A 13,409-nucleotide genomic window follows, 5' to 3' on the forward strand; every position below is an offset into this window, starting at 1 on the left:
ATTAAGTGGGCATTGTGTCACGAAGCAGTGCAGCTTGGTTGGGTTGTGTTTCGGAGGACACATGGCTCTCGACCTTCGCCTCTCCCGAGTACGGGAGTTGCTGCGATGAGACAAGACTGTAACTAACAATTGGGGAGAAAAAGGGGTGAAAGTAACAAAACAAAAACAAACAAAAAAATAATACAAATAAAAAGATCATGAACAGGCCCAGTGGCTCCTTATTGGCAGAACCGAGCATGGCAATTCGTATACTATTTGTTGTGTTTATGGAGAAACAGAACAGGGTGGACACAAATTATATCTAGGGGGTCCATGTCTGCCTTTGCCACCCAATAGAGCCGGCCCTGTCTGTCGTCAGTATTGTAGAATAATTCTAATGTTAAGATAAGATTGGAATGTGTGTTTTCAGGATGTAGTTGCCTACTTTTGAATGGGTTTTGGCCCGGCCTCCTTATGTTGAATTGAAATTTATATTGAAAAGACTGGAACAAGCTCATGAGCTGGGCACTGCAACATAATTGTTGCGTTCCACTGTGTCGTTGCATCAACCAATGGTTGCGTGCATGTCATCGACTGTGTCATTGACTGTCAGATTGCTATAAAATATGATATGGTTAGCTGATAGGTAAAGTACTTATCCAGGCGTTGTAAAATATGGCAATGTCTAACACTGCCTCTGAACTTAAGACATGAGGGCGATGAAACTACGGAAAGCCATTCATTTCCAATTGAGAAGCAGCTAAGTGTGCGGGGACCGTTGGGCAATGCGAGCATGGGCGAGGGACGTGAACGGCGCGGGACCAAAGTTGTGGAAAGCTGAACTTTATGAAAATACTTTGCGACATCGCGGTGCGCTTGCCAATCAAGGGTCACTATTGCTTCCAGTCCCTACTGGATTGGCTGTTGATGCAAGCTTGCTAGCACCCACAGGAGGGCGAAGCTGGTGTGGCGAGGAGTACAATTGCTAGTCAAAACACCAATAGAACAATGAGACAGATATTCCACCGGATGTATAAATGTGAAGCATCAGCTTGGCGTTTCCACTCACTACTAATATGTTAGTGAGTAGGAAGCCGTGGCCGGCAGTGGGAATAGATGGAAGGATATTAATTTTGGCCGACATTCTGCTAATTTTCTCATCGATGAAACATAAGAGCTCAATACAGTTTTCTGGTCCCAAATCTACAATATGTTACGATTTTTTTGTTGTTGAAAAAAGACATTGTCTTGAAGCATTGCAAATGCAAATTGAGTTATTGCACACATGCACTTCACAGAGTAGGCTTTCCATAACATAAATATGCAAATAATGCTAGAAAGTGCCAATAGGATCTCGCTAGCTTGTGCTTGGCTCTGCCCACTCCTTGCATGTTCCGCCCCTATGACTCATTTGAAACGACGGGCTATGGTCTATCTTGGTAGAGTTATTAAAGATCTTTGGTTAAATTGTACGGTAACAGTGCGTTTCTTGGTAGAGTTATTAAAGATCTTTGGTTAAATTGTACGGTAACAACGTACATAACGTGATGGGGGCGATGATATTACAGAGCCCTATTCATTTTGGCCTCAATGGAGGGAAGTGAAGTGGACAGGGGGACAGTTGGGTGATTCTGGTATGGGCGAGGGAGCTCACTATAGCTTCCAGACCCTACTGGATTGGCTGTTGATACGAAGCACTACATAGCCTACTTGCTAGCTTGAGTGGCTATCCGAATTATCGTGTTATATGAAAATCCCCAGAAAGCAGTGGAACGCGACCTTTGTCACCATCATGATCGCGTGCTCAACAACCCAGCCTGTGAACTCCTTGAACGCGCTTCCAGTGTGGCTCATGCGCAGTGCTTGACATTTCAAAGTTGCTTCTCCGGTGTTTGAACAGGAAGGCGGACATGTTGGTCAGGCAGTGGGAGAAAATCGGGCATAGTCTATTTTTCGAAAAATAACAGATCCAAAGCCGATGTATCTATGTAGAACCAGCACGATTTCCGTCTGTATCGGTCAACATCAATGGCCGATGACCACGCGAGGTTTACTACGAAAGGACAGTAATGAAATGTTTTAACAAGACCGTGTTTTAAACTGATCGAAATTTGGAAGCAAAGTTTTTTTTTTTTTTCTTTCGCCACTTCTACTTTGCAGCTGTCAGACTCATTTGACTTTTTGCAAGGGTCTGGCTGGCACTGATGGACAGGCCTGGAGTAATGTGGCTAGTTTGCAACCTATCGCCGGATTTTTAAAAAACGGTTTAATTTTTACAAGTTGATTTTGGATGTATCGTTATCTTTTAAAGTCCTGCACAACTCCGCTGCTGCATCCTGTGGTCGCCGACTAATCTGTCGTCGATGCAGTTATCTTATTTTGAATTGTTGAAGTTGTCTTCGTTATCTGAGCTGGGGAAACATTTTTCTCTTAAAATGTGGCTTTTGAATATCAAACGTTTCATCGTCTGTGAAAAAACGAGAAGAAACACGTTTCTTTGATTCAAACTGCGGGTTCTACGGAATTATAGCTAGCTAGTTAAACACTGACTGAGTTCACGCGAAGGGAAGAACATTAGGCTAGCTAACTAGCCCTATAGCTAGATTAATTAATTTTAATTATAACACCGGCGTAGAACTCTACTTAACTGCAACAATGTCTGCTGGAGAAAGTTTGGAGGCTCGTTTTGAGAAAATCGATGCCATGTTGAAGGACCCGAAGTCGGAAATTAACACGGATTGCCTTTTGGTAAGTTACTGTTAGCTAGCCTGACAATGAACTTGGCTTGTTAGCTAAAGTTGGCTAATGCTAGCTAACATACGCATGCTAGCTAAGTTTGTGGTTTGTTTAAATGAACTTACTATTTAATTGAACTAATCAACTTGTTAACTACCTGATTTGTTATTAACCGCAACTAGCTAACGTTATACGAATAACTAGCTATATGTAGGCTATATTTGGTAGCCAGTCGACATTTTGAAGATTAGCTAACTACTTAACTAGTGGGTAGTTAACTAACGTTTCTTAATTGGCTAGCAAGCTGAACAAGTGGCATCCAAAACAGCGATGATAAGTCATATAGCGTTACTCTAGTTAGCTAGGGCATCTATGCTAGCTAGAGCATGACTGAATAACTATTAATCAACACAGTTTAATGTCTCATTCATGTTATAATTACAATTGCCTATTTTCAAACCGTCAACACTGTTGAAGTTGCTATTGTCCTGTTTGACCCTGAGCTGAGGGTATTTTGCAGACTAAATAGTAAGACAGAAAGCCAACGTTACACTGTATATAATCTAGTTGTTTCCATGAAGATAGTCAGTCAATCATAGTTCATAGAACGAAAAAAAGTCATGTCTCAAGGTGAAGTCGTAAACCTAAGTGCAACCTGCAGTGACACAAGTCACTGATATATTTGTTCATTAATTTATTTTCCATTTGAAGATTAAAGGGCCGACAGTGGAAGAAATGAGACAGTGTTCGGTGCTGTCTGCTTGATGGCCTCCTTTGTTGTATAATGGGCATTACTAGAGGACACTCTTTGTAGAGTATACACGAAAAGTATATCTTTTTTATATATCCTCTGAAGTGTAAGCTACAGTATGCATCAGGCCTGTTCTAACCTGCCATCCCAGCTGCATCAGTTAACCTGCTCTGGTCTGCCAACCCTGACGATTTCCTGTCTCTCACTCACGACTCATCACTGACTCGTATCAGACTGCCACGTGCTAAACCTCAGAGAAATACCTCCACAGGCTCTACTGTATCAATGATGCAAATTTTAAAATGACTGTTGAGGTTTGACCCCCCAGAGGAGACGGAGGCAATGTAGTCTGTCAGGGGCCTGTTCTGTGTCTGGCTATATTCCTATGCATGTCCATAACACTTAAAATGCATGCCCAATACACTGCTTCATTCTAAGTGGCATGCAAGTGTGTATATTGGAACATAGCCTTTGTCTCTATCATTTAGAGCGTCATAGTAAAGCCTGGATGTCTTTGATCCACATCATTAGCAGTTTCTGTGTATTGGACTGACAGTGATTGCTTTAGACAACAGTTTCATATGAGAGGATTAGATACGTAGGCCCCATGTGTGGTTACACTGTAACTAGCCTCTTGATGAATTGGGTTTTGAGGAGATCACATACACTGTCAGCTTCCTGAGGCCTTCGATGGATCAAGAATCCAGGTGGAGCAGTATCTATTGGAAAGTACTAGCCTGAATTTCCTGCAGTTGTCCTCAGCAACAGCAATTTATGCTGACGGGTATGAACCTCGTAGAATGATGCAAATAATGTTTGACAAGAATTAAAGGATTCTTCTCTCACCAATAGCTGGGCAGCAGGTATTAGGCCTACTATCAATCAAACAGACAGGGAATCCCGTGCTTATTTTGCCAGCCATAGAAATGCAATATATGCAGCCTATTCATACAGCATCTCATGCCAATACGGGCCTCTGTCTTAGGGTATTAATTGTGGGAGAGTTGACAGTGACTGAAACAAAGCATGATTGAATTTCCCTTACACTGGAAAGGGTGCCTCATTCACTGATGATAAAGGGAGCATTCAAATCATTCACTCACTGGGAGGAAGGTTTTCCTGTAGCCCTACCCACCCCCACCTTCCTTAGTTCACTGTTATTTTTGTATGTAACTAACTCTGACTCTTAAACAATATCAGTTGTTTAGTCTCCCTGACCTCCCTGCCTGTCTGCCATAGAGAAAGGCAAGGCAATTAAACTCACCTAATGCATATGCTCCGGCTCTCCTCTGACTTTTAATGGCAGAAAGCTGTGGGGACTGTCCCGCAGCGCAGGCCAAGAGCAGCTACACACAAGGGTGTTGTTCCTCTTTTCCTCCTAGTTGCAATCTCCTTCTCATCAATGAATGGAAGCCTTTGCTTCAGCCCCCTCTCCACCACTATGCTACTCCACCCACAGCTTAATAAAATTCCATGCTAATCAAATCACCTCTTGTCTTTGACTGGCCTGGTGTCCCCTGTGTGTCCCAAAGCCATTATGTATGTGCGGCCTGCGCCTGGAAAGAGTCAGAGCTGCTTGCCCAGCCTCTGCTCTGAGGTAGCTAGATGGGTGTGTTCTCTAAATACCCATAAAACCAAAATTATGTTGAACGTAGACTCGTGTTTCCGAAAGAGCCTTTCTTTGAATCGGGACATTTAACTCATAAAGCAGTTTCCAACATGTTTGGCTGCTATGCTCTGGATAATCGGTTCTTTCAAAATGCACAATGGAAGTGTTTTACTTAGGCTGCTATGGTTGTTGTATCTCTAATCTGATTTGACTTGGGGTTGGTTTGCCACTAGCCTGGGTGGGGTACTGGGTGCCAGTCTTTCTGCTCTCTTGCCAACTCCTTATGGAACTGCCATGCCAAATGTTGCTAAGTGCTCAGCAAGACTAGCACCCAGGCAAGTTTGCCACTGCCTTGGCCAAATTAAGTTATGCTGTTGTTCTTTTGCCTGTTGTAGGCTGTGTTTTGCTGTGACATTTGGCCTGCATCCTCTACTCACGGGTGGCCTATCACTCAGACGCTGTGTTCCAGCCCAGTCATGCTTATCTTCTCCCGAAGTCATTTCTCTTGGAGAGAGAGGGCCTTATCTGTAACACTGCCCGCCCTGCATCGCTCAGCTCCAGGCAGGATCCTGCTCCTGAGAGCCTCTGCACAACCAGAATTCCTGGCATTGTGAAGGGAAAGCTCACTGACATTAAAGGGGGCTGCTATTGTCTATGTAGTTAGCTATGTTTGTTTTTTCATAGGGCTTTTGATAGCTCACACAGGCTTAGTTTTGAAAAATTCTCATGTCCAGGAAATCCTTGAATAGAAGCCTATTTCAATCATAATTGCTAGTTGGTAGTCTCCTTGGGTTTGATCACATTTTTGGTAAATCCAAGTCTCGGGCTGGCAGAATGGGATGGCTGGATTAATCTGTTGGAACTTGCCTGATATGGACCCTTGTTTTGAGATGGAAAGACTTCCTGGCATAGCTCAGTCTTTGTTGTTTCTTTGACACTTGGTACATTTGGCTCCCTAGCCTAGATGTATGTTTGGCCTCTTCCTTGAGCTAAGACTAAGAGTGTATGAAATTTACTTTGCTTGGGTGGATCACACATTTTGGTTGCATGTCTCGTGAGTTTTAGGTATGTTTACTGGCGGTGGTCGTGCAACGGAAATCAAGAACGTTGAGGCTATAGGTGGTTTACGATCAGTGCCCCCTCCCTGCACTGATAATTCAGGTGCTAAAGTTCCTTGTGTATCTGGCTACTTGCTTAATACATAGCTGTGGTGTTAACGTCCATCTTAGCCCCCAAAGATGAACGGCATGCCGTTGAGGAGAAATATGGACGTATTGGTGGTAAAAGTTGAGTCCGCATTGCATCTGTGCACAGCTTAGTCAGAATGGTCCAGGCCAGTGCTGTGACTGTCAGTTGTAAACTCTAAACTGCACGCCTCAGCTATTCACCTGCCTATTGGAACAACAATAGGCCCAGCTATTCATTGCAGCACATAACATTCCCCCTGAACTGACTGATCATGTGCAGGAATGCAGACGAAAATGATCCAGTCCCAGGCCCTTTAATAAATGGGCAACCCAACCTCCTTCCGTGATTCATTTCCTTTAACATCACTGCCTCCTGCTTTTTTTGTTTTTTCTATCCCTTTAATCTTTTCCTTTTTACCATCATTCTTTTACTTTTAATCCCACTAACCAATGAATCTCCCCCTGCCTACCCTGGCTGTGCTGTCTGTGTTCAGTAGAGCCAGCTAGTTGGCCAGCCAGTCAGCAGAGCTTGTCTGAATTGAGCTGCGGGTCAATGTTTAAGTTGGTTTAGGCTTGCTAGGTTATCTCTGGGGTGAGGTCAGGAGTCCTGGCAAGGTAAGCCAGGCAGCCATGACTGAGTTTACTTTGCCTTGAGATTCCAGGGCTCAGTCAGTACTAAGAGACATGTGAGTGGTGCACCTCTCTCTGTTGGAATGACTCAATTATATTTTGACGTGAAAGCCTTTTTGACAGCCAGTACGACTCACTGGGGCCTCATAAGGAAATGGAATGCCCCGGTTCGCCATGCCTGGGTTCACTGTCATTGCCATTTATCCACGAATCTAGTTAGATATGCGGTCTTTCTAGGTAAGTGGGATTTCCTGTCTGTAGATATTATGAACTGTTACTCCCTCTTTTATTTTTTTTCTGGCATTGAGGACAGTTTGACTCGGCTCTCTGATGGGCCTTGTTGATTGGCAGGTGGAGTTTTCCAAAGTTCTGGCCTACATCCCCATGACACTGTATGCAGGCAATTGTCCTAGCCATGCCCATTAGTTGGATTTTTCAGCCATTGACAATGCATTGCAGAAAAAAAAATGAAGTATGCAAAAAGCATGGCAGTTATACACTTTTGTAAATAGGTCTAGTATTGCTTTAGTATGAGTTGCAGACTGAGAGAGCAGGCCATTGGCACTGTTCTGTGGTGTAGATGGATGGCTTTACTTACTTCCTAATCAGATTTTGTATTGTGAACTGACCATCTGTATTGCTCTTATTTGGGAAATGGAAATGAGAAGTAAGGCTTCTCCGCCTGGCCTTGCCCCCAGTGCCCATTGTTGGCATTTTAGAGAAGGAAGATGTGTTTGAGTCGCCATGGAAACTTAAACTCCAACTGAAATGTCTGGAAAGAGGTTGTCCTCCACTGGATTTTTCTACCCGTCAGTTTAATATAAAGAATTGTTATGTCATTTTATTTTTTGTGTAATTTTTTGGGGGGTGTAGTCATGCAATTTAAAATGTATTTTTCATTAATAGAGTGCTTTTTGTTATTTTATTTAATAATCGTATGGATGGATACATGTCACTCTGCGGCCGGCTGCATCAGCAGAAAGCTGTAAAGGCAGTGAGTTAGAAGGCTGCAATGCAGGCCTCTCATCTCCATTTTCTTTTGCTATTTTCCCCAGACTGCCATATGATTGTTTGAGGTTTGATTTTCTTCAGTGTGTGAAGTGAAGCATACTGAAGCCCAGGAGTTCCAAAACTTGTTCACTCAGGGTCCCCCTTCCAGCATTGGGGAACATCCCATGCACCTTCTTCGCACGCGCCACAACTATTTCTATTGGCTCAAGCACTGTTCACATCCTTGTTGGTGCAGAGAATTTTGAACATTTAAGGCTTATTTCCTGCAATTCTACACATTTTGTCATGGGGTGCAAATAACATATTGCAGTTTTTAAAGCATATTTTGCAATTTTATACTTGTTGCCATGTTTAATGTGTTCGTGTGATATTTGTGTGAGGATAAAATAATATATCTATTACAACTTTCAAGAGTAAGTTTTTAAAGCCTGACTGAGTTCCTTAAATAGTAAAAAGAAAATGGGGTGCACTAGGGCTGGGCGGTATACCGTTTTTTGCGACATACCGGTATTGATCCACAAACCGGTTTGGGTTTTTACTTTACCTTCTATAACAGTATTTGAATGTTTGGTTTGTTAAATGTGATACGCAGTGTGTACCATCCATTTTTATAGTTTGCAACTTGAGTCGTCTCTCTCCAGTCTCGCCACGCTCTCCATGCCGCTTTCCACACAGACCTATCCCCGTCTCCTGTTTCTCAAGGAGCGCATTTGTTGTTCTTCGACCACGAGACACTTGCGTTCAGTCTGCATGGACAATGTTGATGACAATGATGCAGTTCTCACGTTGCTTCTTAATATACATCTACTAGCATTCTATAATTATACTATTAGCTTGTGTTTTTTACATCTGCAAACAGCTAGTCTGTCTTAGCAAGTTGTTTCTGAATCTTCTTAGCTGCTGATTGTTAGCTGCTAATGCTAATCGCTAGCTGATAAATGTACTAAGAGCAAGCGTAATGAGCTATACAGCCTCATAATACCAGTGATGGTATAGACCTAAATCAGCATGTTTGTTCAACAGTATCTTCTAAATTAAAGTTGAATACGCATAGCAAGAATATGTTAGCTGCATGAAGTAGCTAAGAAAAAACATTGTATGTATCTAAAGATTATATAGGGTCCCCTAGGAAACACAACTGTTGTTCCTACCTTGTCACAATAACTCCTCCCTGGCATTTTCATTCCTTGTCTGTTACAGACCTATATCCATCCTGCCCTGCCTTTCTAAAGTCTTCAAAAGCCAAGTGAACAAACAGATCACCGACCATTTCGAATCCCACCGTACCTTCTCCGCTATGCAATCTGGTTTCCGAGCTGGTCATGGGTGCACCTCAGCCATGCTCAAGGTCCTAAACGATATCATAACCGCCATCGATAAGAGACAGTACTTAATCGACGTGGCCAAGGCTTTCGACTCTCTCAATCACTGTATTCTTATCGGCCTACTCAGCAGACTTGGTTTCTCAAATGACTGCCTCGCCTGGTTCACCAACTACTTCTCAGACAGAGTTCAGTGTGTCAAATTGGAGGGCCTGTTGTCCGGACCCCTTGCAGTCTCTATGGGGGTGCCACAGGGTTCAATTCTCGGGCCGACTCTCTTCTCTGTATATATCAATGATGTTGCTCTTGCTGCGGGTGATTCCCTGATCCACCTCTACGCAGGCGACACCATTCTGTATACATCTAGCCCTTCCTTGGACACTGTGTTAACCAACCTCCAAACGAGCTTCAATGCCATAGAACACTCCTTCCGTGGCCTCCAACTGCTCTTAACCTCTCTAGGGTACATGAGACGGTAGCGTCCCACCTCTTCAACAGCTAATGAAACTGCAGGGCGCCAAATTCAAAACAACAGAAATCCCATAATTAAAATTCCTCAAACATACATGTATTTTACACCATTTTAAAGATACACTTGTTGTGAATCCAGCCACAGTGTCCGATTTCAAAAAGACGAAAGCAAACCAAACGATAATGTTAGGTGAGTGCCTATTCACAGAATAACACAGCCATTTTTCCAGCCAAAGAGAGGATTCACAAAAAGCAGAAATATAGATAAAATTAATCACTAACCTTTGAGGATCTTCATCAGATGACACTCATAGGCCTTAATGTTACACAATACATGTATGTTTTGTTCGGTAAAGTTCATATTTATATCCAAAAATCTGAGTTTACATTGGCGCCTTACGTTCAGAAGTTCCAAAACATCCTTTGATTTTGCAGAGAGCCACATCAATTTACAGGAATACTCATAATAAACATTGCTAAAAGATACAACTGTTATGCACTTTTAGATGCACTAATCCTTAACTTCTCTAGGGTAGGGGGCAGCATTCGTAATTTTGGATGAAATGCATGCCCAAATTAAACTGCCTGCATCTCGGGCCCAGAATATATGATATAACTGATAGATTTGGATAGAAAACACTCTAAAGTTTCCAAAACTGTTAAAATAGTGTCTGAGTATAACAGAACTGATTTGGCAGGCAAAGACCTGAGAAAAATCAATTCAGGAAGTAGTTTTTTAGTTTTTTTTGTAGTTTTCTATTCAATGCCAATACAGTATCCATTGACTTAGGACTCAAAATGCAGTTTTTATGCCTTCTACTAGATGTCAACAGTCTCCAGAAAATGTTTCAGGCTTGTATTCTGAAAAATGAAGAAGTAAGAGCAGTCTGAATGAGTGGACCCTGCCGTGTCACAGAGCTTTTTCCTGTGCAAGACCGAGAGAGTGCGTTTCTTGTTTACATTTTATATTGACAACGTTATTGTCCCGTTGAAATATTATTGATTATTTAGGCTAAAAACAACCTGAGGTTTGAATATAAACATCGTTTGACATGTTTCTATGAACTTTACGGATACAATTTGGATTTTTTTGTTTTTCCGTTTTTACTTTGTTTGAGCCTGTGGATTACTGAAGAAAACGCGCAAACAAAACTGAGGTTTTTGGGTTTAAAGAGACTTTATCGAACAAAAAGAACATTCTTTGAGTAAACGAATGTCTGCTGAATGCAACCATATGTAAATCATCAAAGGTAAGAGATTAATTTGATCTCTATTTCTAAATTGTGTAACTGTTCTACCTGGCTGGCTACTGTTTGTAATGATTTGTCTAGTGGGCTATGTTCTCATAATCGTAATGTATGCTTTCGCCGTAAAGCATTTAAAAAATCTGACACCGTGGTAGGATTAACAAGCAGTTAATCTTTAAACCTATGTAAAATATGTTTTGTTTTCTGAATTTTTATAATGAGTATTTCTGTATTTGAATTTGGCGCCCAGCAGTTTCACTGGCTGCTGTAGATGTGGGACGCTACCGTCTCACGTGCCCAAGAGAGGTTAATGCAACCGCTGTGTCAGATTTCAAAAAAGCTTTACGGAAAAAGCAAACCATGCAATAATCTGAGTCGGCGCTCAGAGCCCAATAAAGCCACAAATATATCCGCCATATTGTGCAGTCAACATAAGTCAGAAATAACATTATAAACATTCACTTACCTTTGATCTTCATCAGAATGCACTCCCAGGAATCCCAGTTCCACAATAAATGTTTGTTTTGTTTGATAATGTCCATTTTATGTCCAAATTCCTCCTTGTTCTAGCGTTCAGTACACTTTCCAAACTCACGACGCGCGGGCAAGTCCAGCAAAACGTACGGGCGAAAAGTTAAGTTATATTACAGTCCGTAAAAACATGACAAACGAAGTATTGAATCAATCTTTAGTATGTTTTTAACATAATTCTTCAATAATGTTCCAACCGGAGAATTCCTTTGTCTTCAGTAGTGCGATGGAACAGAGCTCGCTCTCACGTGAACGCGCATGGTCAGCGCATGTTCAGCGCATGTTCAGCTCATGATAGACCTTACTCATTCCCCTCTCCTTCGGCCCCACTTCACAGTAGAAGCATCAGACAAGGTTCTAAAGACTGTTGACATCTAATGGAAGCCTTAGGAAGTGCAACATTACCAATATCCCACTGTATCTTCAATAGGAGCTGAGTTGAAAATCGACCAACCTCAGATTTCTCACTTTCTGGTTGGATTTTTTCTCAGGTTTTTGCCTGCCATATGAGTTCTGTTATCCTCACAGACATCATTCAAATAGTTTTAGAAACTTCAGAGTGTTTTCTATCCAAATCTACTAATAATATGCTTATCTTAGCTTCTGGGCCTGAGTAGCAGGCAGTTTACTCTGGGCACCTTATTCATCCAAGCTACTCAATACTACCCCCAGCCATAAGAAGTTAAATTCTAGTTTAACTAAATGCATGCTCTTCAACTGATTTCTGCCCGCACCCGCCTGCCCGACTAGCATCACTACTCTGGACGGTTCTAACTTGTGGACAACTATAAATACCTAGGTGTCTGGCTAGACTGTAAACTCTCCTTCCAGACTCACATTAAGCATCTCCAATCCAAAATTAAATCTAGAATCAGCTTCCTATTTTGCAACAAAGCCTCCTTCACTCATGCTGCCAAACATACCCTCGTAAAACTGACTATCCTACCGATCCTTCACTTCGGAGATGTCATTTACAAAATAGCCTCTGACACTCTACTCAGCAAATTGGATGTAGTCTACCACAGTGCCATCCGTTTTGTCACTAAAGGCTCATATACTACGTACCACTGTGACTTGTATGCTCTCGTTGGCTGGTCCTCGTTACATATTCGTCGCCAAACTCACTGGCTCCAGGTCATCTGTAAGTCTTTGCTAGGTAAAGCTCCGTCTAATCTCAGCTCGCTGGTCACCATAGCAACACCTACCCGTAGCACCCGTTCCAGCAGTTATATTTCTCTGGTCATCCCCAAAGCCAACACCTGCTTTGGCCGCCTTTCCTTCCAGTTCTCTGCTGCCTAATGACTGGAACAAATTGCAAGAATCACTGGACACCCTAGACCCACTCCAATTCGCATTCTGCCCCAACAGATCCACAGATGATGCAATCTCTATTGCACTCCACACTGCCCTTTCCCACCTGGACAAAAGGAACACCTATGTGAGAATGCTGTTCATTGATTACAGCTCAGCGTTCAACAGCATAGTGCCCACTAAGCTAATCACTAAGCTAAGGACCCTGGGACTAAACACCTGCCTCTGGGTCCTGGACTTCCTGACCGTCCTCCCCCAGGTGGTAAGGGTAGGCAACAATACGTCTGTCACGCTGAGCCTTAACACTGGGGTCCCTCAGGGGTGTGTACTTAATCCCCTCCTGTAGTCCATGTTCACCACGACTGCGTGGCCAAACACGACTCAACACCATTAAGTTTGCTGACGACACAACAGTGGTAGGCCTGATCACTTACAACGATGAGACGGCCTATAGGTAGGAGGTCAGAGAACTGGCAGTGTGGTGCCAGGACAACAACCTCTCCCTCAATATGATCAAGACAAAGGAGCTGATCGTGGACTACAGGAAAAGGCGGGCCGAACAGGCCCACATTAACAGCAACTGGTCCATAGTTTCAAGTTTCTTGGTGTCAACATCACCAACGA

The 13,409-nt window shown here is 42.7% G+C and overlaps 1 protein-coding gene across 2 annotated transcripts in view; it reads left to right on the forward strand.

The window, feature by feature from the left end:
- Positions 1-1,595: 1,595 nt before the first annotated feature.
- LOC139550555 (rho-associated protein kinase 1-like) overlaps positions 1,596-13,409 on the forward strand; it is an 80,076-nt gene continuing 68,262 nt past the window's right edge. The window contains exon 1 of one of the 2 annotated variants that reach the window (XM_071361510.1): positions 1,596-2,727. In XM_071361510.1, the coding sequence (XP_071217611.1) occupies positions 2,635-2,727 (93 nt within the window). In that variant the 5' untranslated portion in view covers positions 1,596-2,634. The remainder of the gene's footprint in view (positions 2,728-13,409) is intronic. The other variant, XM_071361511.1, reaches the window with a different exon arrangement.

Source organism: Salvelinus alpinus, chromosome 23 (genome assembly GCF_045679555.1).
Source record: "Salvelinus alpinus chromosome 23, SLU_Salpinus.1, whole genome shotgun sequence".
Taxonomy (NCBI): domain Eukaryota; kingdom Metazoa; phylum Chordata; class Actinopteri; order Salmoniformes; family Salmonidae; genus Salvelinus; species Salvelinus alpinus.